Here is a 26,761-nt window from a genome sequence, read left to right as displayed (position 1 = left end):
TCTTCCTTCCCTCTCTTCCTTCCCCTCCCCCCCCTAACAACCAGTTGAACAACGAGTCTACCCACGGCGCGCGCATGCCATACCAGTGTATTCGCATGTCCGTTCATGATGGGTCGTTTGACTTCAACCTCTCCCGCAACGGCTCTTGAGTTTGATCTTGTAGCAAATAGCAAAGAAAAGAGGAGAATTGACAATGCAGCTGGCGATACGCTGGGACGGCTAGCTCGGAGAATTGTCTTCCCACCCTTGGCTCAAGCGCCACTCCTCCCAAGAACTCATTTTTGGTAATCCAACTATCTGTCTGTTATGTCTTCTTCGTGCCGTTGTCAATTTCAGATTCCCTGTACATGCAGGTATCGTGTGGGGTATCCCGCACATACATCCGCAAACAGTGGAATCTTCGGGGAAAAAAAAAGACTGAGCAGAGAGGAGAGTCAAACAGATGCGTTGGGTAGTTAGACCATAATGTCGTTGTTTGTCGTCTATCGCAAAATTGGAAACAGAGTCAAACTTGAGTTAATTACAAGACGAAGCATGTCACAGGATCAGCCGCCGTGACCATAGCGTGGGGCGGTTTGACCAATAGCTCCGTACGGCGCGGGCGCCTTGCGGGCACTGCCGTTGAAGCTAGAAGAAATAGGGTAACCTGCACCAGAGGATAGCGTACTGGCAAGGAAGGCGTCGTTGGCCCAAGAAGAGTTGACCAGGCCACTGGGGGAACCCAGGTTTGGTGCTGATGCTGACGGTTGGCTGGGAAGAGCCATCGATCCGCTAGGGACGCCCGCATCTAGAAGTGCTCGATCCCACGCAAGGCCGGAAAGTCGATGGGCCTGGATTGATGGACTGGAAGAGGGTAGCCAGGAAGAAGGAACCGAGCCGAGACCGGGATTGTGCTGAAGGGACCCCTGAAGCTGAGCGGCTTGGGCCTGATTCATCAGGTTCTGGCGGAGCATAAGCTCGTTTGCGATTGACTCTTGAGATGTGTGGTGGTTTGACGCGTTGCCAATGCTTCCCGACAATGAATGAGGCAAGTATTGAGGTCCAAGGCCGGGAGGGGTCCGAGGCGATGGGGCATCAGCACCGAGGCTGGAGGACAGGGTCGTGTTCCAAATGCTGGGGATGCTTGGGAGCGCAGGTCGAGGAGTGTAGGACTGGGATGATGAGACACGGACGAGAGGAGCTGAGGTGTTGGCCATCGGCAGTGCAAGTCCTGGAGGGGCAATTGGAGTCTGCCGAGGAAGAAGATCCTCGCGGAAGATTGCCTCCGTACTCGGATTGAAATATTGGCTTGAGGGTCGCTGCCGACTGCCATTTGCAGGCAGTGCCAGGCTCTCTGGCATGCTCGGAGCATTCTCATACGTGTCCGAATCAACCAAACGTTCCACACCTTCAACTATACCGTGCATATTGGCAGTCATCGACGCCGACTGCGATCCACCATAAACACTTCGAGTATCGACTGGATGATTAAGATCACGGTTCGCTTGCTGTATATCTTCGCGTTCGATGCTCGCAGAAGATAGCGTATGGTTGTGCCCCGCGGGACTTGCGAAAAACTGCGAAGGGAGATCTTCCTCCTTGTAGATGAATGTCTTCTTGTCTTCGTCGTCGACGAGGGCAATGGGGATTCTATTGCTGACTACCAGATCCAAGCCATCGATCACAAACTCGCGAATTCGGTACAGCATTTCCATGTTGGGATGATTACGTTCCACGCCTGGATCGTTCATTCGAGGCTTTTGTTGACCACTGGCATCCAGATATCTGCGGGAGGTTGTGTCCTTGCTCAAGGGTGCAAAGGCGAGAGTTTCTTCATCTTCCTCCAGCAGATAGTCGATCTCAGGAAGGTGCACTACATCGAAAGTCGAGGCCAGGAGGGTCAATGTATTGGCGTATATCTTCCAGAATTCCGTAATCTGAACTGCCAAAGGAGTGTCTTTTTCTTGATTATGCGCCGCCAGCAGGTTGCTGACGGTGAGTAGCCAGGAGCTGTAATTGCGTAGTGCAGGAAGAACCCGACGGGCGACTACGGTGACCTTGTCAGGACCGGTTTGCGCGTCCTTGTTGCCCGAGTCTTCGACCGCGAATCGTTCTACTTCTGCAAGAAGAATCTGGAGCAGAGTAAAGAAGGTCTTCACATTGATCCGCTGGAAGAAGGCGCGCGCATTTGACACAGACTCTTCTAAAAACCTGGTTCAGTGCATAACACTTTGGTATCTACGATATTAGAGTACTTACCGTTCGAGCGTGTCCTTGAAAACTCCTCTGCACTAATGTTGATGAGAACAAACTTCTGCAAAGTGCCTTCGAGCGAGCGTTCCTTCAAGTCAACAGCAAGTTGGTTGAGCACTTCGCTCTCCAGCTCGTCATGCTCGGGGAAATCGACACCCTTGTAACATTGCGCATGGAGATACACAAACCAAGGAGCCAATGCCCTGCCAGGAATCCCAGCGTCTTCGGGGCGAATCAATTCCCGCTTGGCCCATGCATTCAAGACTTTTCTGAACTCGATCTCCAGATTACCCCTGGCTGAGGGATGAGGCTCCTGGGCTGCTAACGCCCTGTACAAATGATAAGTTGCTCGAAGATGATTGCCATCAGCTAACGCAATGACTGCCAGTTGGTTATGCGATGCGCCAGAGGCTGGATAGATCAGGGTAGCCAAGTCGTAATATCCGATCGCGGGACCCCAATTGCGTTCCTTCGTGACCAGCTCGGTTTCGCGGTAGCGGGAAAGATCGCCCAGACGAATCAATGTCGCATGGCACGATTGCAGGATCCGTTTTCTAAGGGCCTCCGTAGCATGTATGGGCGGCTCTGCCGACAAATCTGTGAAGGTTTTAGAACTTCAGATAACGGTATATTCGCCAAGCTGGCGGGACCACCGGTTTGCTCACTGTCAAAATTGAACTTCCGGGCAACTTTTTCCAGCTCCGGAATCCCTCCAACATGGGAGGACAGTTGTTGTATGTAGCCTCGATAGAATCGCTGACTGGATTTGATGAATTCAAGGTAATGCTTCTCGAGCTTCCGTTTTTCTACTGGCTTTTTCTTCTTCCCGTTTTCCTCACGGAACTGCCATCGCACATCACGAATTAGAGTCGGAAGCATACAGGGCCACCGCAAGACTCACGCGAGACAGCAATTTACGGAATCGATTGTTGATCTTGAGATGACTATCCCATAGGCGTCCTTCGACATCCACGGAGCGGGCGGCATCGAGGTCCTGGAGGATAGCATTCTGACAGGCGGATCGAAATCTGCGACGGGCGAAGATGCAAAGACAAAAGTCAGAATGGGTTTGCGCGCAACACAGAAGGACGGTGGAAAGGTTATTCAAACTGACTCCGACAAATGATGGGAGATTTCGGCAAACGTGGGTTCCTTTTCGGCAAGGCTCTTCGAAAGCTCTCTTTCGAGATCGAGCGCAGTTCTGCACATGCAAATATTAGCAAGACGGATTGGGATTGACATGAGGCGAGGGGCAGGCGAGGTTACTGACTGCCACGTATCCTGGAACGCGGACGCCATGCTCAGGAGATAGGATCACCGGAGCCCGCGTCACCTCCACCGTTGACTTCGCCGTCAGATGGCTGTGGCTGGTTGAGAGTGTGCGGGCGACAAGAGCAGTGAACGATCCATCAGTTAGTGGTAATGGTATATACAGAACGAGCGCGGCGAGCGGGGGGGGGAGGCGGGATGCAGGTTCAATAATAACGTCAGAGGAACCAATGGTAACACAGAGCAAAAGACGAAGCAGGAGAGAAAAAAGATAGGAAACAAAGCTCAAACGGGAAGTGGAAGATAGATTGAGGATGAACAACGGAGGGTATTAGGGGCCGCCGCTCGCTCGAGGGAAAATCCCATAGGAATTCTTGTCACCGGAGGAAGAGAGGGAGGAGAGGGGAACTTTTTCTTTTCTTTGAGGCCGACAAAATATGGAGAAGTCGCCGACACCGCGGGATGCACGGGGAGGAAGGCGGTGAGTGACTCTGCCCAATAGAGAGAGCGGTTAGGACTGACTATACGGAGTACAATTAATTGAACAACGACCAGGTCCTGTACATGTTGAGTGAGGAGTGATTGAAAATACAGTCGATCATTAACTGCTTCATCATTGATTTAAAGATATGTAAGTACTATACATCCAGATTCACAGTCACCAACATCAATCGTCCCTGACCTTTACAGCACAGGCAGAAAGATTGCAACTCCACCAATGGATGGTCCCAGTGTCACGCCATTGCTGCAGCGTGAACCATTCCCATGCGACTGACCTATCACTGCTGCGATTTTCTCCCTCTCAAACGCAGGACAACAGTTGCCAACATGTCCACCAAACGCTCACGCAGCAGCTCCGGCTCGTCCCCCGCCGCCGCCGCCCCCGATGATCTGTTGTCGTCCGAGGATGGGTCCTGGCCGGCATCCCCAGCATCCTCGACTGCGCTCTCTCTCGGACGCTCTAAGGTGCACTTGTCTGATACTGCCGCTCCGGTAGCTGAAGTTATGTATTGTTCCCTTCCACCGCACCGTGAGACCCTCGCCTTCGCCTCCTATGAGGACTATGAGGTCCATTACCGCCAGTCACATGTCAACCGCTGCTCCCAATGTGGGAAGAACTTCCCCACGGATCGATTCCTTAGCCTTCATATCGAAGAGAACCATGACGCCATTGTCGCCACGCGACGCGAACGAGGCGAGAAGACCGTATGTAAAACTTCGCTGCCTGTTTACTGTGTGTTTGCTCATCACTGACTCTTAGATGGCGCGTGGGTGGGTCACAGTACGGATGCTTCATCGAGGACTGCGAGCGGAAATGCTCGACGGCCCAGAAACGCAGAATGCATCTCATCGACAAACACATGTTTCCTAAGGTATAAGGGTCATCTCTCCCGTTTGTATATCTGTTGGCTCTCTTTCCGTGTTCACTAATCCAATTTACGGGCGCAGACATACAATTTTTATATAGTCAACGATGGCCTCGATCAACAGACCTCGTTGTTACGGCCTACCAAGACACACCGCCGTCGTTTATCCGCTACTCCCGCCCCACCCTTGGAAGGACGGCTGAGGAACAGACAGACCTCTGGGTCTATTCCAAGCGCTAATCCAGGTACTCAACAGACATGCCGGACTCCGGAGGTCTCGGACGAGATGGAAATTGCTGAGCTGGAAAAGTCCATGTCTGCGCTACGTTTCGTGCCATCCAGTGTCACGAGGAACCAAGGCAGGATCGGAAGGAGACCTTAACCTTTCTATTGTCGAAGAATACAGTTCGAAACTCTATCTCGACGATAAAGAACATTGTTGTGATTCATCGTGGTACCTCGACGCCGAAACAGTCAAGAAATCATACTCTCTGCGCCTTGCTAGAATGGGGTAATACACCCCGCGACATAAGGTGCTCCCCAAATGGACCTGCAGCAACAATCACATGAAAGCAAAATCACTGATAACACCTCTTTTCCTTGGTGTTATCGGGGCCTGGGAATCGCCCTGCGCCGAAGGACACCTGCCATGGCTGACAGATTAAAATCGTGTCACAACACGTAACAATGACGCAAATGTTCGCTTTCCTCCTCAAAGCATAGCAAAGACATAGCAAATCATAATTTATCTATATACAGGGGTGGTTAAGGGGAGTATGAGGACTTCAAGCAACATGGGTAGGTATACAGCAACACCATTCCTCGTTCTCAGTGCGTTGACCAATCGGATCAACCAGGCAAGTTTAGGGATCGTATCGCCCAAAACCCTCACTGTTGCTAGGGGGTCCTCGATTGTAGGTGAATGTCCGAGCCCCGGGAAGCAAATGTCATCCCGTCGGTGGTCGCAGTATTTGGAGCGCTCATGATGTGGTTTCAAGGAGGTCGGCATAGGCATCTAGGCTTGAACCAACCAGATCCACTATGGCCCAACTAGTGTTTCCCTTGAAGGTTCGAGCCCACACGCGAACAATAGCCACACTCAGCTGCTTTGCTTTATATGGATTGGCGATGAACTCCATATCCGGTGCCCCCGGTGGATCAACAGCCATATCGGTCTCGTCCATCATGCTCTTGATCCAAAGGAGTAATTTCCTTTCATGGTCGGAGAGCCTTTGTTCGGCATGAGTCACTGGGATAGAGAGCAACCAGCGGCTGAGAAGAAAGGCACATTCCAAGCTACAAAGGGAATGCTGAATGCTCCAGAAGAAGGAGTGGGTTCTAGCGACGAAATCGATGCCCAGACGCACCGGAATCGAGAGTGCATGGGCAGAATGTAGTAGGGCCATAATCAATCGAGGACTCCGAGCTATAAGCGGTGATTCACCTAAGGACCTCGCTATCTGATGTGGATCCTGCGTCATGAGACGACGGCACGGCCCCAGGTCCACATGCAATCGGATATAGGCCAGCCCTAAAAGAGCAGTTGATGTGAAAGCAATGGGTCCTGCCGGATTCTGGGGGTCAATGCTTGACTCAGGAGTGCGTTTCCAGAGTGCCTTCCAGGCACTCAAAGAATTATCCAGGACAGAGAGATCTTCGCTCCTCAGGCTGGTACCCTGCATGGTCGGTGCTGAAAGACACAACTGGCGCGCGAAAAAGATTTGTTGAATGAGAGCATGAATCAGAATATAGTTCCCGAGCGGTGATATTGGTGCCGTGGAACCCGACATATTCGACTTGAGGAACAGTTTAGCAAAGGCCTCTTGAAAAGGAACATCAGATCCATGCCGAATGCGGGCTACTCGCCGCCACTGAGCCGCATTTGTTGCCTTCCAGACATCGTGCGAACACGGCATGTTCAACTTTAATTCCGCGTTCAGGATCAGAGGGGGAATGTTGTACATGATAGAATGGAGGTTAAAGAAACAATATACGATGAATTTGGTGCGTCGGTTGCCTTCTCTGCGGATCCACTCTTCCCAGTTGTGAGGATCTGAGCTAGGGGGTGGCTCTGACAGGCCATGTTCTCTGACAAGCCTTGCCAAAGTGCTTTGAAGTGAGAGGATTTCCCTCAGTAACTCCGGATGTCTTTCCCACGAGGCGAACACCGTGAGCAGAAGGAAGGTTCGGATGACTTCCATGTGGGCGTCCGAATCCTCTGCCGAGTAACCTGAGGAATCTGTAGGGTACGGTGTGTGGTGGTGATGAGCATGTGGTTGATGGTGTTGCTGGAACGGGCTACTGGCATGATTAGATGTGGTGGAAGAGCCGCGAGAGGTTTGAAACCCCGATCCCGGTGATAAGTAATTCCATGTCGGACATGCAACTTGTTTGCTATCTCTTCGATGAAGGCGTTGGAGCAGAATGGCTTTTGCCGCATGGAATAGCTCGATGCCTCGACTGTTTTCAAAGCGGTAGTGAGACCCCGCTGCTGCCAAAGCAAGTGTAAGCTCTGGAGAGCATTTTGCGACAGAAAGGGTAGGCACATGAATAAAGGGGAGATGTTCATTCAATCCATTTATATAGCCAGCAAAGAAGCGAGACAAAGCGTGTCTCGAGGGCGGCACAAAGTTCTTGGGCAGTATGTAAGCAAATTCCTCAAGTTTGGAGACAAAAACTTGACGGTCTGCATTGGTTATATCCCAAGCAGCACGAGGTCCCTCATCTGTGAAGCCAAGGCGATCATCCACTTCATGCGGTTCTGGTTGCAGCGATGGCAATCGTGACCCGAAATTTGAGAATGACGGTGCTTCGTCTGCCGCCGTCCGCGGATCATTAAGGAGTTCAGGACCAAGCCTTCCCATCTCGCGGATAGATGGCTTGGTCTCCATTGGAAGTGTGGTCGGCAGCATCGGCTCTTCGACAGTAGAAAACACCCCCGAGTCCCAGTCCGATGATAGACCAACACTCTCCAAGAAGACAGTAAAGTCTTGAACGGGGTCCCCTAAGTCAGCAAGGTCCAGAATTGAGGGTTCTACGCCATAATTATCGGTTATCGCTCTTTCCGGAATATGGGCGAGCGGCTGAGGGGGTGCAACGTTTTGGGAAGATTTCCGCAGCGACTCGAGGCTCGCCTGTTCACCTTCAAGAGCAACATGACTCGCAGCATGCGAGAGAAGATTCAGATCATACCCCCACGAAGGGTTGAAATGGGTGGTTTCCACTATAGGAGGCGGTTGTACCTGCACATCTGGCGGAGGTTGCGGAACGGGTTGCGTATGCAGCGGAACAGCGTCGGCAAGCTCTAACATACGAGACTCATGATGAGCAGGCTGAATTATAGATGAAGGCGTCTGAGGAACATCCTGGTTGGTGTTCTGCGTGCGGTGGTCTCGACTGGCGGCCGTTTCGGCAGGGTGGACTAGCCGCTCGTGTCGTACGAGCAGGTCGCTATCGAAATTTCCCCATATTAGCGCGAATGAACCTTTGAATGCCATGGAGATGAGGGGGAAAAGCATACCTTCTGGCAAATGACTTGGAGCAGATATCACATGAAAAAGGTTTCTCCTTGGTATCTACGTGGTCCAGGCAGTTAGACCCATATATGTAAGTGGGCAAAAATCTTCTGAGGAGAGACCGAAAGGGGGGTTACTCAACGGGTGCGGAGATGGCGCTGGAGATGTTCCAAACGCGCAAAAGATCTGCTGCAATATTCACAAGATAGAGACTTGCGATGAGCCGGGGTACTCTTCTTCCTCACTTTGCCTGGGTTGGCTCTTTCGTCCTCCATGGCGAATGGCCGTGGAATTGGACCATGTCCTTTTTTGATGGGATTATTACAAGGCGAGCGGGGAAGAAAAACTGTGGGGTCGTCGACATGAGGGGGTTTTGCGAAAAAAGGTCTGAGGTCACGTGGGTACTACCACTGTGTCAGTGTGCACTTTACACTTTGTAGTTATGGGAGTAGTTAATCACTGTGCAGTCGTGTACTCCGTAAGACTCGAACGATCCTTCCCCGCCTCTCCAGCTTCAAGGTGTTGCATAGATATCATATGTCTCGCTGGTGGATGTGAGTGAGAGCGAGAGTGAGTGTCGCAGCTGCAATCTCCCGTTTGGCAGATTTGCACGCAGCTAACAACCACCCACCGTCCCCGTGCATAATTCCATCCCCACTGGTGCGGAGATGTTCATTTGAGTTGTTGGGGGTGGTCAAAGTCCGCCAGCACACACCACCACCATCACCACCAACACCATGTCTCCTCCTCACTTGGTTTCAAAAGCGAGGAGATCCCTTGGGTTCCACGTGCAATCTCCAGGATTTCACAAGAGAAGCTGCCTGAGTCTTCGGCTCCTAAATTCTATGCTCACTATATACTCCGTACTATGCAGTACTATCGGTTGACCCCCCGGGGAATAAATGACGGTTTTGTCCTAGGCTCAGACTTGGACAGCCCTACTGGGTATTAGACGGCCTTTAAACGCTGACAGAATGCACAGGCAGGTCAGACATGTCTGATTACGACAGCGCCATTCGTCTCTCCAACATCCCTAGTATTTCCCGTGATTCTGTGTTCAACCACCCTGCATCGTTACTCAAGGTGCATCATGATCGCGATACACAGTCCACCTGTCCATGAATTCTCCCCCTTTTCGCATGAAGAGGGCTATCGGTGTGGGGTTTCTAGAAGAAGACTAAATGTATCCCTGGACTACCACTATGCCAACACGTCAACGAACTAAATATATATACGAGAGCCGGATGATGAACCTTAAGACGGGCTGGATTCGTCGTCAACGTACTCACTTACATTGTTCTGTGCCTGTTCTAGATCCAATACTCGACCACCCCTTTCTTCAAGTTCAGTGTCACCGACTCACTGAATGGCCCAAACCCACTCAGCTCTTCCTGCGAGATCGTTGAGAGCGACTCAGTACCCGGAAAGCAACGAAGCCATCCCCACCACAGGCAGGGCGTAGTTGCATCTTGAGAAACAACAGTAGTCGGTTGTAAGACAGAATGACGTGCCTATAGCCAACTTCAACTTAAACTAAGAGACCACTGGCGAATCTCCGGGTGAAGAAGAAAAGAAGGGTTGAGGTGCCCGGTCTGATGTTGAATTTACACGGTATGACTGAAAGGAGAGGAGTTTTCTTGCTCTCCTTTCGGCTTTTCGCACACGAGCCCATGGAACCTCCCCTAAGAATAGGCGGGAGAATGGGGCGGGCGTGTTGCGAAGAGTCCAAAGAGTCAAGTTCATTGTTTCAGGTTTGGGCCCCTTGACAAATCATCCGCCGGGGGCGTGTTTGAGAATGATTCCGTAGTGGAAGCTGCCCATCGTCCCCGTCCGATCGGCCTGACAACCCGCGCGCTCTTCCTCAGATCCATTAAACCACCTTCTCTCCGTATCATCTCTCTATGGGAAGAAGAGATCACTCCAGACAAGGCACAGAGAGACAGACAGAAAGGGAGACTGTCTTGTTTTGTCTATCTCGCTCGTCATAGCCTATCCCCTCATTTTCGTCCATTCTTCTCTCCATTAAATTCTCTCCCATCCTCTCTACCAGCCCGTTTCAGCCTTCCCTCCAGCGGCTATCACGGAGTATCGCTGCCATCTTTCTCCCCCGCCCATCCTTTTCTTGATTTCGACCCTCTTACCGATCTGTCGTTGGCTGCTGTTACTTTTCATTCTAACTGGGGTCCTTTTCAAAAGTAAAAGCGTCTCAACCTGACATCTCGAGCGCGAAAAGAGCCAAAGTGAGCCTAGGCCAGGCAGATCACGAAGCCACTATCTTCAGTGCTAATTTGCCTGCCATACGTCCCCGTGCTCTTAGATCGGTTGAATCGTAAGTTCATTTCTCCATCCACCCTGCGTCAGACACTCTGTCGCATTGATCTTTCCATCGCCCTCCCCCACTCCGCGCAACCTCCGCTAATATGCACTATCATGACCAGATAACAAATTCGTACCATGCATTAAACCCCACCCAGAATCTCGGTTGAGATCTCAATACTCGCGTCGCCATTCAAGATATATCATTCAGTTTACATCCGCGACAACGCCTTGATCTCACATTTGGGTCCTTCCTCGATTGCCTGTTTAGGCCTACATCCGAGTCCTCGACTCGAGAGGATATATCTAAACCACCCCGCCATCAAGTGCTTGAAATAGCCCCGGAGATAGCTCGAGAATAATTGTCAATATGCTAGCAAAGGCCACATACAACCCATTGGGCCTGCAATCTACGCAGACCCCAACGACCTCCTATTATACGGGCCCGTCGCAGAAAACCGCTGCCCTTGGTGATTCGCAGAGTGGCATGCTGTTTACGAGTCCGACAGAGTCAGAGTTTTCGGAAAAGCCCGATGGCCTTGACGCCGTACGGTGAGTCTCTCATGCAAAGCTACCTTCTCGTGGTCTAGCAAATTCTCATCGCCACCAGGTCTTGGGATGAGAAGCAGGTCATTGCCTGGCTTCATAGCATAAACTGTGGTCAATACGAAGCTTTGTTCAAAGGTAGCTACCTGCAACAACCCGCGCCTCGTGGGCACTTGCTGTATCCGGACAGAAACTGATGATAGGTAGCGAACAATGTCAACGGCAACAATCTGATCGAATGTGATCAGAAAATCCTGCAAGAGATGGGCATAAAGAAAATTGGTGACCGCGTGCGCATCTTCGTCGCCATCAAGCAATTGCGAAACAAGTCTGTCCTCAACAGAAAGCAAAGAACAATGGTAAGTCTGACGCTATGCTGCCTGAAACGTCCCGTGCTCAAGGTGAATCCAGAATCAATTGGCTGCTCTCGAAGCCGTATCTTACACAACCGCCTCGTCCGGGCCATCCCGCCAATCCAATCAGCGGCCAACGACAGGTACACGTCGTATGTCTCGCGCAGCTGAGAGTAGCTCGCATAATTACTCTGCCGGCCGGTCGTCATCGCGACCCGGATCGCCATTACGCGCTCAACAGTATGCCGCAAGCAGCCCGATGGACACAGGGCGGAAGGAACAGGGACCAGGCTACTTCAGCCATCAGTCATCTGCTGGGTCGATGACCAGCCGAAAACCAGGCACTCCCAGTGAAAATGGTCACAGTAATCGGAATGGCTCACACTTGAGACAGAATCCCAGTCTCGACGGCTTGACGATGGGACAGTTGCCAAACTCGCCTGTCATCAGAGTGATATACACCGGTGGTCAGACCAAAGTGCTGGACATCAAACATTGCAAAACCGCAGATGAAATTATCCTGTGTGTGCTGAAGAAGCTACAGCTTCCGGAGCATCAGTATCGCAACTATTGCTTTTATGTGATGGATGGCTTGGAGCCCGATCCCTCGAATTGCAGAAGACTTGCCGACCATGAACTCATGGAAATATGCGAAAGCAGTCACAGGCCAGAGCGTGGCCGTCTTATCCTTCGCAAAATTCATGCTGGGGAACCAGATACCGATGAGCTTCGTCGGGCTTCTCAACTAGCGGTAGATGAAAGCCAAGTTGCTCACATGAACGCTTTGAGCAGTTCCAATGTGCGCAACCAACTCAAAATCCAGCAGCTGACTGGAGAGTCGTGGCTCAACATCCGACAGCCGATGTCTCCGGTCTCATCCCGACAAAATCAAGCACCGAGTGAGCACGAACTGCGGTCAGTTAGTTTGGAACGCCCATCTCCCTCTGCTGCCAAATTGCGGTCGTTCTTCGGTGCTCGTCCCCCAAGTGAGATGATCATACACGAGATCACATCGTACTTCCCTAGTCATCATCGGGAGGATATCGAGAAGACAATGCGAATGTCGGTTCGGAGGTCACAGCGCTTGAGCCGTGCAGCAAGTCGCCTGAGTGTCGTCAGCAATACCAGCTATGCATCTAGTCTCAGGGACGCGCCTCCAATGCCGAGCATTGCAGATACTTGGCTTAATGCTGGAGGAACACCGACCCGTGCGTCGAGACCTCTGTCTGTATCGAAATTCAGCCTCCCGTCAATGAGCTACAGGGACTCAATTGCTTCGAGCTCCTTGCAACCGCTTCAAGAAGAGTCGCCGATCGAGCCGAACCGCAAGTCATATGTTTCTTTTGATAGTGGTTCTGATGACCCTACAACATCCCGTCATAGTCTTCTCGATGAGAACGCAAGCGTTGCTGCAACTGACGGTGGTTCGCTTAATGAACGACTGAGCATTCTGGTGGCTGAAGATGGAGAAGAGGAGGATGATGGCCTCAACGACTTTTTGGCTGGAAACAACTTCGCTCCAAAGAACTGGATGAAGGGTTCATTGATTGGGGAGGGCTCCTTCGGCAGTGTCTTCCTCGCGCTTCATGCGATTACGGGAGAGCTTATGGCTGTGAAACAAGTGGAGATTCCCTCTGCGACAAAGGGCACGGAATTTGACAAGCGCAAGAACAGCATGGTCACCGCGCTCAAGCATGAGATTGAACTTCTCCAAGGAATGCATCATCCAAATATTGTGCAGTATCTTGGCACTGCCGCAGATGATCAGTATCTGAACATTTTCTTGGAGTATGTGCCCGGAGGGTCTATTGCTACTATGCTCAAGCAGTACAATACCTTCCAGGAGCCTTTGATCAAGAATTTTGTTAGGCAGATTTTGGCGGGGTTGTCCTACCTTCACAGTTGTGACATTATTCATCGTGATATCAAGGGTGCCAACATCCTCGTCGACAATAAAGGAGGCATCAAGATTTCCGATTTTGGTATCTCGAAACGGGTGGAAGCCTCGACTCTCCTCGGCGCTCGTGCCAGTGGTACAGGCGGTGGACACCTGCACCGCCCCTCACTGCAAGGTAGTGTCTACTGGATGGCACCGGAGGTGGTCCGTCAGACGGCGCATACGAAGAAGGCTGACATCTGGAGTCTGGGATGTCTGGTGGTTGAAATGTTTATTGGAGCTCACCCGTTCCCCGACTGCAGTCAACTGCAAGCCATTTTCGCCATCGGCAGCAACAAAGCCCGGCCACCAGCACCAGAGCATGCTAGTCCAGAGGCCGTGGACTTCCTGGACCAGACCTTCCAAGTCGATTATGAGCAGAGGCCATCAGCAGACGAGTTGCTGACTTGTCCGTTCCTGAAGACTCCTCTTGCTGGCTAATTTCCTGGTAAGGCTCGAGTACCACCAGCCCCTTGGCGCTCTGGTTTTCCCTTCAATTTCACCGGTCGAATTTTGATATTTTAATACCCATTTGTTCTGCGTGGACGTCGTTTTTTTTTTATCAATTGCATACTTGGGTCTGCTTTGTTCTTTTTGCAATTTCTACTCCTGCATTTGCATTTGCGGCTCACCTATGTAGCACGAGCATACCACTGGCACTCGATTCTTTGGGCAGAGGCAGAAGTGGTCGACATTGTGTGTATAAAGCCCTTTACAAGTTGTTGTGACGAAGATTGGTTCCTATCGGCTCCTTGTATGTAATGTCATTATTGAAGCTCGGGGCCCAGGCTGAAAGGTGCTTCTTGAGGGAGGACGGGAGTAATGCCCGCTTGAGAAGAGGATAATCTTCCTACTTTGTGTATGGCATGCAGTAATATCGGCTTGTGAATGGGAAAGATACACACAATCGAAGGACAAACAAATCGGAAGCGTATTTTACACATGATAATCTAAACAACACCAGAGACATACATTCCTCCAAGTTCCATGTTCAATGCCGGCCAGCAGTAACCAAACGCAAGAAAGATGAAACACCAAGCGAGAAAAACCGTTACCGACATTGGGGCCTTGAGTCACTCCTTGGCAAGAGAGGGCCCATTTCGCCCGTTGTAGTTAATGATTAATACCGGCGCACAGAGGCATTCTCCTGTGGCTATGAAATTTAGTCAACGATCTTGCCGTAGAAGGGCATGCCCAGGGCGCTAAGCAGAAGACGGGCATCCTTATCCGTTCTGGCCGAGGTGTGGATGGTGATGTGACAACCGGGAATCATCTTGGGAGGGTACCTGGCGTTCCAAATATGTTAGCGATCGAGCCACCAGCACCATGTTGCAACGCTGGAAACCCGGGGGCTGCAGTCGAGGGAGTAGGACTGCCAGGGAGCTGGAGTAAAGATAGGATCCATTGTCTTCCCCGGTACGTTCAAAAGCAGAAAGAGAGAAGGCTTTGGAACAACTTACATATCATAGTTGACCTCGATCTCCGGGAACAGAGCGACGGCCTCGGGCTCAAGACCGAAGGTGATGTTACCGCTGCTGTCACCACTGCTTCCCTTGATACCCTGCCAATCCTTGATGCGGGGCAAGACGATATCGACCAGCTTGCCGAAGAAGTGCAGCATGTTCTCACCGTGCAGCTCCGCCTTGCAAGCGACGGTGCCGCGGCCGGGGACGATACCCCATTTAGGGACACCGGTCTTGGACTTGTAGGTCTGCACCCGCACGTTTGAGATGGCCTGCACGGCAATACCGGCGGCGTGAAGCCAGGACGAGTTCTCTGTCGCCATGTTGACGTAGCTGTGAATGGTGATACGCTCGAGATGGGGGATGTTGTTGAAGTCGATAGGTTTACGGAGGAGGCGGAGAACATCACCACCGCGGGGACCACGGAGGTTTCGGTTCTTGTGGTAGGGGGAGGTGTCGTCCCAATCGCGGAGACGGGGAGCCTTAACGGGGGGCTTGAAGCCCGGAGGGTTGTGGACATAGAGGAGGGTGAGGATGTCCGATGCGACGGTCGATTGCCAGGTCTGCTCGACTCGGGGAAGAGAAAACGGGCCTGGAACGTACAGTCGGGAGGAAGGGTCGGAGGGTGGAGGCGGCTGGTGAGGGTGGAGCGGACCACGGTAGTATTTGGGAGAACGGAATTGATAACTGGTGAGAAGTAGAGTGTGAATCAGTCACGGACTACGGACAATCATCGTGGGAGCATGTAATCGTATGGGTCGCGGGCCTATTTCGCGCGCTGCCCGTGAAATAGTGGTCCAGGTGTGGCGGATGAAGAGAGAGACCTACCGACTGCGAGGTAATTTCGTCTTGCGGCCTCTAGCCTTAGAGACGGGATCGTAAGATTTTACAACATCCTCGGCCGTAGATGTGGAGGAGATGCTTGTAGACTCCAATTCGCTGAGGTCGGCGGAGGGAGATCTCGACGAGGCTTGATCGGAGGCATTGCGGCGCCAGCACAAGGTCGCAGGGCGAGCAGAGGGCACCAACGCCCGGGACAATGACCTTGTCAGGTATCTGGAGGACTCACTGACAGCCATCGGGAAGTCCAGCAGGTGTTGTTGGCGGAGATTGGAGTCGAGACTGGGATTCCCAAAAATTGTTTCCCGCACCGGAGATGCAATCGACTCTTTCGGGGGGGAAACAGTTGATCATGTGACATGGTTCCTGTTTTCTTTTTGCCTCAGGCTTGAATTAAAATCATGGACTAAATACCCTTCTGCCTGACAGATCAGGCGGCGAAAGATTCTCAGTCTTTCCCGGCGGGCTCCACATGTGGTCACGGCTTGCCTTTTCCCTCGCCTCCCTCAACGGTTCAGACTGGCTTATCGCATCGCAGCTTATTTGGTGAAACTGGCCACCCGGAGATCTCATTGTCGATCGGGTGCTATGGTCTTCTGACGGGCATCTTTTGTCTGTTTTCACTTGTTCATATCTCAGTCATCTTTGCCTCGTCACTTGAATCTCATTCACTGTCCGTCTTTCTTGAAATATTGGTGGTGGCGCATGTGATGTCACTGGCTTCTCTTTCAGCGTAAGACTTACGAGGTACGAGTAATTGGCTACCCAACACGTTTTGGATGTGGGTTCATCAAAGATCACAATGCTCATACAAATAGATTGGGACAACAAAGGTCATCGCCTAATTTGACCCATCTGATCTGTGTTATGACTCAACCAGGCGCTATCTTCCCATGCTCGATCGGAACTCTGGAGCCTGAGCAAGGATCAATATAGATCCCCCCCCCCCCCCCACATGTCGGTTTATCGTCGACTCCGCATTCTGCACGCTTGCGCAATTCTTCCCCCATCTAGCTAGGATTGATGTACTATTGAAGATGAGTGGTATACACAAATTTCTCACAAGGCGTGAGCGAAACAATAAAGATGGAAAGCCTGCTAAAGACGAGGTAATTCGATCTCTGGACAGCTTCTTCTTATTCTCTTCCCCTCTCTTTCGCAACTCGAAGCTGATATTGCTCACAACTTCAGACGTCGAATGTGCTGTCTCGTCCTCACTTCCGAGGTCTTTTCTCATCAGATAAACTTCCCTCTACAGACTCAAGTGAGGAACAAAAGAAGGTGCGGACGGAAACATTTTGCCGCGCAGTTGTCATTGCGGGGTATCCTCGTTGACAATCAATTAGATCAAAATCCTGGAGCAACGTGTTGCGCGACTTGGTATTACCGGTCTGAAGGAGGAACACTTTGTATATGCGATTCAGTCTGAACATGCGCAGGGCGATGTGGACAAGGCTTTTGAGTTGCTGCTGCTCCTCGAGGATTCGATTGAGGGCATAATAAGAGGCTATACGCCAAGCACTAAGCTTCGCGGCGCAGTAAACCGCGAAGGGGTGACTTGCTACCTGGACGCTTTACTATTTGCGATGTTCGCCCGGCTGGATTGTTTTGAGGCTATTCTCTACAAATCCTTCAACGACGAGTCTCGTCGGAAACTCTGCATTCTATTAAGGCTTTGGGTCAACATGCTCCGGTCTGGAAAACTTATTACTACTGATCTTGTAAGCTTACCCGGTCTTTTTATCATCTTTTTCAATTGGAATCTGACTGATGTACTCTGCAGACCAAGCACTTGCAAGATGCACTCGCCGAATGCGGTTGGGAGGATGCAGCCAGACTACGACAACAGGACACGTCCGAGGCATTCACATTCATCACGGGAAAACTTGAGCTTCCACTTCTCACACTCAAAATGGACATCTACCACACAGGGAAGGAAGACGTGAGTGGCGATCATAAATTTATCAATGAACGATTGTTGGAGGTCGCTATCCCTGAGCCTGTTGATGGCGAAACAGTCACACTGGAAGACTGCTTGGAGTCATATTTCAACAATCGAATTGAGGTGAAACGCTACATGGAGCGGCGTCATACATTAGGCTCAACAAAATCTCTGGATTCTCTTTCTAAAGGTTGCACAACCCACGTTGAAGAGGTTGGCACGCCGCTATCCCCCTCTTCCAGCCAGCCACCTTCACCCCGTTGGGACGAAACCCCACCAGTGAACTCCTTGACAGAAGTCATTGAGTCTGATCCTCCTCCCTACCGTCGCAACAGCATTCTTCAAGAACGATTCGTACCAGACACAGAGAACGGGGATGACAAGGACGGCGTACTTACGTCTCAGCGGAGGGGTTCCTATCGCAAAGAAGTCATGATGCCAGCGTGGCAATTTTTCAGCCTGATACGTATGAGTTGTCCTCGGTCCCAAAAGACACTAAGGCACGCGCTAATGGTCTGAACAGCGTGGTATACGGACAACACGCCCACTAGCGATGCCCAAGTCGCCGCACATTTCTCTTCTAAGCGTCCAATCTTAGGCATGTGCCTAAAACGATATTCTATGCTGCCTAATGGCAAAGCAGTCAGACTGAACACCTTTGTTGACATTCCAACGGAGATAGGGCTTCCCCATTTCATCAAGGATGACAATATGAATGAAGAAGGCCCGATTTATGGGAATTTTAAGCTATCGCTGCAAGCGATGGTGTGCCACCGGGGAACCTCAGTAGATTCAGGACATTATATATCAATTGTCAGGGGCACCAGTGCTGGTGCACCCCCAGCTAGCTCCCATGGATCGGAAGATGACACCTTCTCGGACACTCCAAAATACTGGATGCGCTTTGATGACTTAGCAGCTGAGCGGGTTACGTTGATTGACATTGAGCAAGCACTCAAGACCGAGTCGCCCTACCTTTTGTTCTATCAGATCTTACCGATTCATGAGGATGCGGCGGCAGTCAATCTAGGCTACAAGCCGCCATCGTCTGACACATCTCGGGACTCTGGTGAGCTAGATGCCGTCAGCATCCCCAGGAAGCTACAAGCGCTGGCTCTGGATGATACAATCATCGATGGTATAGAGGGGAACAGATCTGCTCGGCCCAGTTTTGAGATCACCAGCCCAGATGGCGCGGATCCTGTCCCTGTGGACTCTAATGGAAGGAAGCAGAGCGTGACCTTCTCTGAAGCTTTTGAGCCCGGGCTTCAGATGCAGTCTAACCCATCGACTTCACCTAGGTTAACTCCGCGGGACGAGGAAGGCAGGAACTCGTTCTCATTCTCTCGACGCGGTTCTAGAGCAACAAGGAGCACCCCGGGAAGTCGCACCGGGAGTCAAGCCAGTGAGAATAGAATCAGCTTCAGCTTCTCGCGGTTCACTGGTCGGCTCAGCCGGGACCGATTCGCAGAAAGCGAAGGCGAAGACGAAGAGATAGCGGAGAACGAGCTTGCTCCACACGACCGTCTTCCACCGCCGCCTACAGAGCGGAAGGATAGAAGCCCTAGACGGACTCGAGACTCGGATCGATATCGAGACAAGATCAAAGACAAATCTCGTGAGAAAATTGGACGGAAATTGGACCGCGAATGCACAGTAATGTGAAATGGTGGTTGGTGTATTTCTTGCTATTGTCTTTGTTCTTGTTGTACAACGTCGCCTCTGGATTCGAAGTTGCATGGTTCGCCAGGCATGAAGTCACTGAGATTCAGTGATGATGCATGATTTATGTGGTTATGAAATCTCTTGTGTTTGGAGATGCGCCGGCGTTAGAATAGACAGCGGTATACCAAAAGCATCGAACTACTGGTAGGAACCCAGCCTCTGTAGCATAGCATGTGGCGAGGCACAGGCAATTCAATAATAATATCATTACTACAGAATCCCTATGTTTTTCACTGTCTGAAATACTAGTTGACTGGCGTCCGGAACAAATCAATATTCTGTCAGTTTCAGGCCGAGGCGGGAATCTGCCCAGGCATCCACCGCCCTTTGGAGCTCCTCTCTCACTTCCCCACTCCCTCCTCCAATTCGTCATAATCGGCCACTCGCGCTTGGGGCGACTGACATTGTCTTCCCAGCTTGACTCAAAGCTTCTCAATTGCGGTTCCGGTATGATCTAATCCGGATAGTCAATATCGGCGCATCATGGCGCTGGAGACGTCAGGCGGCTATGTTGCTCCCAGCAACCTCACGGAAGCTGGGGATTCTGCGCTTTCCATGTTCGATGTCCGGCATGTTCAGCTTCAATTTCCTCTTGCAGCGGACTTTGTAGCCGCACAGGTAGCCAACAATGTGCTCATTCTAGCTTTGTCCACCGGGCGAATCCTCCGTATTGACCTGGATACCCCGGAGGATATTGATGGTCAGTCGAGTTCCCCCGCCATAAGGAGCAAGCACCGCTGCTCAACCTCTTCCGCGCAATGCTGATTGGGTCCTGCATTTAGATATTGACCTTCCCAAGAAGTCATCGGAAATCGGTGTGATACGGCGAATGTTCCTTGATCCCTCCGCATCTCATCTCATCATCACAACCACCCTCGGCGAGAACTATTACCTGCACACTCAATCACGACAACCTAGACCTTTATCGCGACTGAAAGGTGTTTCAATCGAGAGTATTGCGTGGAATCCATCGCATCCAACAGCTTCGACGAGGGAAATTCTGCTGGGAACTACGGATGGGCAGGTCTGGGAGGCTTACATTGAGCCGTCGAGCGAATTCTATCGGCGCGAAGAGAGGTATGCGCACGCCGTCTACAGGTCCCTGGAGGGTTCGCCGGTGACGGGTCTGTGGGCGGAGGTGATCCCAGCGAAGCCGGAGCTGAGACGGGTGCTTATCGCAACTCACGGCAAGCTACTAAGCTTCTTGGGGCGCACCGGGAGATACGGACGAGAAGGTGGTAGCCCAATATACGCCGATCTCTTCCAACGCGAAGCGCCCGTAACCCATGAAATTCAAAAGCCCTCCGGCGCTGCCCCGTCGATGCTGGCAATCTCGCCAATCCTCACGGACGCGCAGACTACGGGGGGTGTGACCGATAAGGAATTTTCGTGGCTCAGTTCTCAGGGTGTGTTCCATGGACCACTTCCATATGCGCCTGAGAAGCTCAACAAGCCATTTGAAAGCGCCAGCATGCTTCCGCGATCTGTTTTCCCAGCGAGTGAATCCGCGCGAGGCGGTAAGAAGCTCATTCAGGATCCCATCTCCGCCGTGACGATGTCACCGTGGCACATCTTTGCCCTCGTGGAAGGCAGAATTGTCGCTGTGAACCGCATGAGTGAGGAGATCGTTTTTGATGAGGCCGTGTTGGAGCCGGGGCAGAGTGCGCTGGGTCTTCTGACGGACGTGACACAGCATACTTATTGGCTGTTCACTAGCCGCGAGATTTACGAAATTGCCGTTGAAGACGAGGATAGGGATGTTTGGAAGGTTTACCTACAGAAACAAATGTTTGATCAAGCTCTGCAGTACGCTCGCACAGGGGCTCAGAAAGACGTCGTCGCCACGGCTTCCGGTGATTTCTTGGCAGACAAAGGCCGTTTTCTTGAGGCGGCCGCCGTCTGGGGTAGGAGCAGCAAAGGATTCGAAGAGGTCTGCCTGACACTGATCAACCGCGGAGAGCATGACGCGCTGCGCAAGTATTTATTGTCTCAGCTCTCGACGTACAAGAAGTCTTCGTCCATGCAGCGCATCATGGTTGCAAGCTGGCTGGTCGAGGTCTTCATGAACAAGTTGAATTCTCTCGACGACAACATTGCTACTCGAGCGGAACTAGCTGAGGGAACCAGCACTGAGGAAGTCAAAGATGAGCTTGGCATTGTCCGAGCTGAGTTCCAGGATTTTGTCACTCGGTACCGGTCCGATCTGGACAAGGAAACGGCATACAATATTATCAGCAGCCACGGTCGTGAAGAGGAGCTACTCTTCTTCGCTACAGCCGTCAATGACTATAACTACGTTCTTTCGTACTGGATCTTACGGGAGAAATGGACGGAAGCCCTCAATGTATTGCAACGGCAAAGCGACCCCGATGTGTTCTACAAATATAGCAGCGTTCTCATGACACACGCTGCTGCTGGACTGGTCGACATTTTGATGCGACAGACAAACTTGGAGCCCGAGCGGCTGATACCGGCTTTACTCAATTACAACAAGACTGTGAATGTTCCATTGGGGCAGAACCAGGCCGTGCGATACCTCAACTTCATCATCGTCAATCATCCTAACCCGTCTGCCGCCGTCCACAACACCCTGATATCCATTCATGCCTCCAGTGCCTCAACGTCTGAGGCAGGGCTTCTCACCTATCTGCAATCACAGCAGTCGTCGCCCCCGCCGTATGATGCCGACTTTGCTTTGCGTCTCTGCATCCAGCACCAGCGCGTTCAATCGTGTGTACACATCTACAGCGCCATGGGACAATATCTGCAAGCTGTGGAGCTGGCTCTACAGCATGATGACATCGAGCTGGCAGCGATCGTGGCCGACCGACCGGATAGTAACGAAAAGCTCCGAAAGAAGCTCTGGCTGCTTGTTGCGGAGAAGACGATCCAACAGCCGGGCAAGGGGATTAAGGACGCGATTGAATTCCTCCGCCGGTGCGAGTTGCTCCGCATCGAAGACCTCATTCCGTTCTTCCCGGACTTTGTCGTCATTGACGATTTCAAAGACGAGATCTGCAGTGCGCTCGAAGAGTATTCCCGACACATCGACGCCTTGCGGCAGGAGATGGACAACTCAGCACACACGGCCCGGCAGATCCGCACGGAGATTGCGGCGCTCGACACGCGCTATGCCATTGTGGAACCTGGAGAGAAATGCTGGCTCTGCTCGTTGCCCGTGCTCAGCCGACAATTCTTTGTCTTTCCGTGTCAGCATGCTTTCCACAGCGACTGCTTGGGTAAGGAGGTGCTTGAGGGCGCGGGAGGCAAGAAGAAGTATATTCGGGACCTGCAAGCACAGCTCAACAAGGGAACTCTTAGTGCGGCGCGACGGGAGGAAGTGGTGCGTGAGCTCGATGGGCTGATTGCGGACGCCTGGTACGTTTCAACCCCCCCTTAGGAGTCTAGCAGTGTCACTAACGAGAATGAACAGCATCCTCTGCGGCGACCATGCAATTAAGCAAATCGACCGGCCATTCATTGAAGGCTCCGAAGGGGTAGATGATTGGGCATTGTAGTGGAAGACTTTTTTTTGGTAAAGACGTTATGAGTTCGGTTTTGAGGGCATGCGTGACAGGAATAATGGGGAGTGCATTATCAGCGTCGAGCAATTCATTGAATGTTCTTGTATAATCCAGTGGCAAGCATGGTTGAGAACATATATACATACATCAAACTTAGTAAGGTATGCTTATGAGCAAGTTACGCGATGAACGACAGTCCATAGGCCACCTAGTCAGCTACTAGTCACCCATATCGGCTCTCTGCTGAGGGCTTCTCCACCAACAGCTATCATCGCGTGTTCGCACCTGAGCCCAACCAGTCTTCTTTTGCCATGGCAGCTGGAAGCTGAGTACGAAAAATTACAACCCCACCCCCTTGAATGCACCCTTCCTCAGGGTAAAGCCAAAACTGACCAAAACTCTGATCTCCTTGCCATTGAAGTACCTAACATGCACAAGCCGCTCGCAGAACCCCGATCTAAAACCTGGAAATCTGGTGCATCCCCAGCGTACTGGCCGCAGCACCAACAGCCTACCTACTAGTAACAGATGAATCAAGCAAGTGAGTCAAGATATGTGTGCCATGTTATGCTCTGCCATGCAAACAAAAAAAATCCAGCGAGATGTATGTATGATATATCCAAGTGCGCAGGAAGACAGGCAGGCAGGCAGGCAGGCGTATACAGTTCATCTCCTTCCCAAGTTATTCCTCGCATGAAGCCAAAGCCTGAATCTAGTATGTATAACATATAACGTACTCTGTACCTTCTACAGAGTTTTGCATGTTGTTGGATCATCCGCTGCATGATGTTTTGCACTCGGGGATCCTTGAATTCTTCTCCTTTTGCTCTGTAACAACCAGTGACCTACCGTACTTGTCTATCTAGTTACCAGGAATAAGTACTGCAGTGTACAGTATTTGCCTGTTCCAAGTCGAGCCACGAGTTCAATTCAGTTGGTTGTACAACTGTACAAACATATGCAGGGAATGACTAAACCACCTCCCCCACCCCCCAAAGATCCAGAACTAGGTACCTACTCCTTATATAACCACAGCACTATACTCCCTCACTAGTTACAGTACCGGTACTTTCTCCATCAAGAAGTCCGTGCACGCACGGGGCTGTCGCAAGTAAATGCAGTGCAAAACGCTTTTTCCGATGGGGGTGGGGAGGGTGCGAGACAGAGGGCTTTTCTGTTGGTTGTGGCTGCAGAGAGGAGGATCCCTGCACTGCAGCAGCAGCAGCAGCAAACAACAGGCCAGATGTGCAGATGTTTGGGGCTGCATCCAAGCGCCGACTTTCCACTTCCCTTCCCCCCCTCCCCCTTGATTGTGGTGGATTTGTTGTTGGTGGGCGGTGAGGATGGAGAGAGGGAGGGAGAGGAGGTGGTGTTTCAGGTAGAGGGGATATGGAAGGGCTAGATTGTGGTGAGAAGTAGTGTGCTGATTCGTATTTATAGGTGTTGAGGTAGAGCTTTGAGGTGTTGTTGACGATGAGTTGATACTAGGGGGGATATTGCTGCCTGAGGGTTGTGGCTGCTATAACGGCTTTCCCAATCAGATCTGTTAATTTTGATGGAAACACCGCCAGTTAGGGAGACTCAGACAACGAGAGAGAGAGAGAGAGAGAGAGAGAGAGGCCTTGATCAATTAGTCAGGCCTTGATCAATTAGTCGCCGCGTCAAAACTCATTGAATCAATGCGGGAACCAAACTCAAGAGTAGCAGTTTGTAAATTATACACATTGTTGAACCCTACATCTACATTCAATGTCAAACAACCAGAAACGATTGAACCATTTGACAAGCTCACTAATCCCTGAGCCAACTGGATCGGTCCATTGGGTTGGGAATAATGAGTCTTGTGGAGGATATACTGCAGCTGCCACCATGTCTCACAGAACCTGGGATGATTCCCAATGCGCCTTGCAGCTGAAGCAGAAGGAGGAGAGAGAGAGGGAGATACGGTAGGGGTTTCTTTTTCGATTCGATTCTTCATGTTTCTCCTCGCCCTTTCGGCTTCCCCCTTCACTGATGCAGCGGATTGTTTCGTCATTCAGCTTGTTTTGTCTGTGCCATGTTCAACGTTACAGTACAAATAACATATCATGCATGCGGGCACACACACAGAGAGAGAGAGAACAATTGCATGGTCCGTGAGGGGAATACGAACTCCAAGGTTGAGGAACTCGACGCGAGTACTCCGTAGTTTACAATTCTCTCAAAGCATCAATTGACTAGCCGATGATTATCTGTAAACTGTAAATGGGCTGGGTCAGGGCCTCATAATTGGGGAAGCCAACCTCTTGTAAAGTTGTTGGGGTTTTCTAGATGGCGAGTAGAAAGGATTCAACCAGTTGGTGTCGGTATCCTTGCGGGGAGAAACCAAACCAGACCAATCAACAACCACTGCAGATCGTGCGGGGTAAAAACCGTCTCCGTAGATGATTTAGTTGGAGTTGCATTCAATCGATGATCCTCACTCGCACTCATCACCCAACTGGCCGGTCGCGTGCTTCTTTCTGAGTTCTGATAGTACGTCCTTTACGGCTGAGCTCGGAAATATGTAGGTAGCCACCGCACATCTATCCACTGGCATGGTGGGTTGATCGATTGCTGATAATCAATCAAGTTGACAAGCAACGGGAAGTGAACGCTACGGCCGGAGTGTTTCTCGAGTTGCAGTTACTGTGTATGGTCCCCAATTCAGTGGCCCAATCAATGAATCAAATCACTTATAATCGATCGTCAGACCAACAAGGAGAAACCACCATCTTATCGTCCTCCGTTTCACGCAGCTATCACCAGCAATCCTCTCATTCGCAGCTATCAGCTCGGCTGTTGATCCCCGTAACTAATCGCTGATAAGACCATCCAAGGTTCAGCCCAAGTCCGGTTTATCGACCGAGTCTGGGATCCCGCCAGGTGTATCGTGTCCACTTCCTGTCCCATGGATGAGAAACTCTATGGAGGGGGGCGCAGTGCCAGGTGACTTGCGAAAAGGAAGATCGAGAGAGAACAGAGGATGGATCCTGATAATCCTGACTAGCCATGCTGCTATGGTAAGGGTGGTGTGGTTCCCTGCCGGGGAATCGCGTGATACCCGTGAAAATCAGCCACCTGGCAGGCGGGCAGAGATCAAAAAGTCCCTCTCGCTATCTCGACCTGCTAATCGTGGGGAAAATCCACCGTTGTTAGTCGTCGTTAGTCAGAAAGCTTCCACGTAGTAAGTTAGAGCATAGACACTTTCTGCTTGCATGATCAATCAGTCAGTCAAGTGTACTCCGTAGTTCAGGCTGCAAGGACCAAACCTTAGCAATACAAAAAAAAAAAAAAAAGAAAAAAACCCTCTCAACAGGAAGCGGTCAAGCGGTCACACCGCCAGAACACCACCAGATGCAAGCCCCAGAAACATGCCAGCCACGGGGCGACAACAGCGGCAGGTCGACCACGAATGCATCCAAGCTGGTTGTTTTCATCCACCTGCATGGAGTTGGAGACGTAAGCCACCTATTATCCTCAGACATCCCCGCAAAAGAATTCTGTAACAGCCAGACAGATTGACCGATAACGACAATCAGAAACACTTAAAATCCCGCGCGGTAAACAAACAGGATCAACGTCTACCGCTGTTGAATGCTTGCTCACTCACTGTACAGAGTACAATGTAAACACTATAAAGGTCAGGCACGCACATGACCCTCTCAGCGCTCTCCTCATGGTCCATACTAAAGTATCTCAGTATATTCCGTAA

The 26,761-nt window shown here is 51.3% G+C and overlaps 8 protein-coding genes across 8 annotated transcripts; 4 read left to right on the top strand and 4 right to left on the bottom strand.

The window, feature by feature from the left end:
* Positions 1-545: 545 nt before the first annotated feature.
* On the bottom strand, positions 546-3,531 carry BP01DRAFT_304199 (uncharacterized protein; the record flags this gene model as incomplete). Its single annotated transcript, XM_025572153.1, has 6 exons — positions 546-2,182; positions 2,239-2,829; positions 2,898-3,075; positions 3,134-3,260; positions 3,347-3,433; positions 3,503-3,531. The coding sequence occupies 6 exons, from the start codon at positions 3,529-3,531 to the stop codon at positions 546-548; spliced, it is 2,649 nt and encodes an 882-aa protein (XP_025428027.1).
* A 798-nt stretch (positions 3,532-4,329) lies between these two features.
* Positions 4,330-5,250, top strand: BP01DRAFT_376585 (uncharacterized protein; the record flags this gene model as incomplete). Its single annotated transcript, XM_025576958.1, has 3 exons — positions 4,330-4,707; positions 4,785-4,874; positions 4,951-5,250. The coding sequence occupies 3 exons, from the start codon at positions 4,330-4,332 to the stop codon at positions 5,248-5,250; spliced, it is 768 nt and encodes a 255-aa protein (XP_025428026.1).
* A 598-nt stretch (positions 5,251-5,848) lies between these two features.
* On the bottom strand, positions 5,849-8,658 carry BP01DRAFT_304349 (FTFMHR domain-containing protein; the record flags this gene model as incomplete). Its single annotated transcript, XM_025572159.1, has 3 exons — positions 5,849-8,318; positions 8,389-8,443; positions 8,526-8,658. The coding sequence occupies 3 exons, from the start codon at positions 8,656-8,658 to the stop codon at positions 5,849-5,851; spliced, it is 2,658 nt and encodes an 885-aa protein (XP_025428025.1).
* A 1,961-nt stretch (positions 8,659-10,619) lies between these two features.
* On the top strand, positions 10,620-14,138 carry BP01DRAFT_143673 (STE11 family mitogen-activated protein kinase kinase kinase). Its single transcript, XM_025570579.1, has 5 exons — positions 10,620-10,712; positions 10,822-11,251; positions 11,310-11,383; positions 11,453-11,604; positions 11,657-14,138. Exons 2-5 carry the CDS (start codon positions 11,070-11,072, stop codon positions 13,973-13,975), a joined length of 2,727 nt encoding a protein of 908 aa, XP_025428024.1. The 5' UTR covers positions 10,620-10,712; positions 10,822-11,069; the 3' UTR covers positions 13,976-14,138.
* Positions 14,139-14,393: 255 nt separating this feature from the next.
* Positions 14,394-16,450, bottom strand: BP01DRAFT_359837 (mitochondrial 54S ribosomal protein uL5m). Its single transcript, XM_025575773.1, has 3 exons — positions 15,826-16,450; positions 14,995-15,684; positions 14,394-14,820 (listed from the first exon to the last, which is right to left on the bottom strand). The coding sequence occupies exons 1-3, from the start codon at positions 16,074-16,076 to the stop codon at positions 14,697-14,699; spliced, it is 1,065 nt and encodes a 354-aa protein (XP_025428023.1). The 5' UTR covers positions 16,077-16,450; the 3' UTR covers positions 14,394-14,696.
* A 192-nt stretch (positions 16,451-16,642) lies between these two features.
* Positions 16,643-19,505, top strand: BP01DRAFT_143678 (ubiquitin C-terminal hydrolase family protein). Its single transcript, XM_025570580.1, has 5 exons — positions 16,643-16,946; positions 17,029-17,118; positions 17,184-17,558; positions 17,621-18,245; positions 18,303-19,505. The coding sequence occupies exons 1-5, from the start codon at positions 16,875-16,877 to the stop codon at positions 19,442-19,444; spliced, it is 2,304 nt and encodes a 767-aa protein (XP_025428022.1). The 5' UTR covers positions 16,643-16,874; the 3' UTR covers positions 19,445-19,505.
* Positions 19,506-19,871: 366 nt separating this feature from the next.
* On the top strand, positions 19,872-23,166 carry BP01DRAFT_347767 (vacuolar protein sorting protein DigA). The gene is made up of 3 exons (XM_025573704.1): positions 19,872-20,204; positions 20,287-22,882; positions 22,938-23,166. Exons 1-3 carry the CDS (start codon positions 19,988-19,990, stop codon positions 23,020-23,022), a joined length of 2,898 nt encoding a protein of 965 aa, XP_025428021.1. The 5' UTR covers positions 19,872-19,987; the 3' UTR covers positions 23,023-23,166.
* Positions 23,167-23,654: 488 nt separating this feature from the next.
* Positions 23,655-24,506, bottom strand: BP01DRAFT_359834 (uncharacterized protein). The gene has a single exon (XM_025575772.1). It carries the CDS (start codon positions 24,293-24,295, stop codon positions 24,083-24,085), a length of 213 nt encoding a protein of 70 aa, XP_025428020.1. The 5' UTR covers positions 24,296-24,506; the 3' UTR covers positions 23,655-24,082.
* Positions 24,507-26,761: the final 2,255 nt, after the last annotated feature.

Source organism: Aspergillus saccharolyticus, assembly GCF_003184585.1.
Source record: "Aspergillus saccharolyticus JOP 1030-1 unplaced genomic scaffold BP01scaffold_39, whole genome shotgun sequence".
Taxonomy (NCBI): Eukaryota; Fungi; Ascomycota; class Eurotiomycetes; order Eurotiales; family Aspergillaceae; genus Aspergillus; species Aspergillus saccharolyticus.
Note: the sequence above shows the minus strand (reverse complement) of the source record. Positions and strands in the feature narration are given on the sequence as shown.

Coding starts and splice junctions, on each gene's coding strand:
- BP01DRAFT_143673 (XM_025570579.1), top strand. CDS start 11,070: ATGCTAGCAAAGGCCACATACAACCCATTGGGCCTGCAATCTACGCAG. Junction 11,252..11,309: donor GATGGCCTTGACGCCGTACG/GTGAGTCTCTCA, acceptor CATCGCCACCAG/GTCTTGGGATGAGAAGCAGG. Junction 11,384..11,452: donor ATACGAAGCTTTGTTCAAAG/GTAGCTACCTGC, acceptor GATGATAGGTAG/CGAACAATGTCAACGGCAAC.
- BP01DRAFT_347767 (XM_025573704.1), top strand. CDS start 19,988: ATGGCGCTGGAGACGTCAGGCGGCTATGTTGCTCCCAGCAACCTCACG. Junction 20,205..20,286: donor TACCCCGGAGGATATTGATG/GTCAGTCGAGTT, acceptor TCCTGCATTTAG/ATATTGACCTTCCCAAGAAG. Junction 22,883..22,937: donor GGGCTGATTGCGGACGCCTG/GTACGTTTCAAC, acceptor GAGAATGAACAG/CATCCTCTGCGGCGACCATG.
- BP01DRAFT_359837 (XM_025575773.1), bottom strand. CDS start 16,076: ATGGCTGTCAGTGAGTCCTCCAGATACCTGACAAGGTCATTGTCCCGG. Junction 15,685..15,825: donor ACGAAATTACCTCGCAGTCG/GTAGGTCTCTCT, acceptor ACTTCTCACCAG/TTATCAATTCCGTTCTCCCA. Junction 14,821..14,994: donor ATCGAGGTCAACTATGATAT/GTAAGTTGTTCC, acceptor TTGGAACGCCAG/GTACCCTCCCAAGATGATTC.
- BP01DRAFT_359834 (XM_025575772.1), bottom strand. CDS start 24,295: ATGCAGCCCCAAACATCTGCACATCTGGCCTGTTGTTTGCTGCTGCTG.
- BP01DRAFT_143678 (XM_025570580.1), top strand. CDS start 16,875: ATGAGTGGTATACACAAATTTCTCACAAGGCGTGAGCGAAACAATAAA. Junction 16,947..17,028: donor GAAAGCCTGCTAAAGACGAG/GTAATTCGATCT, acceptor TCACAACTTCAG/ACGTCGAATGTGCTGTCTCG. Junction 18,246..18,302: donor GCAATTTTTCAGCCTGATAC/GTATGAGTTGTC, acceptor TGGTCTGAACAG/CGTGGTATACGGACAACACG.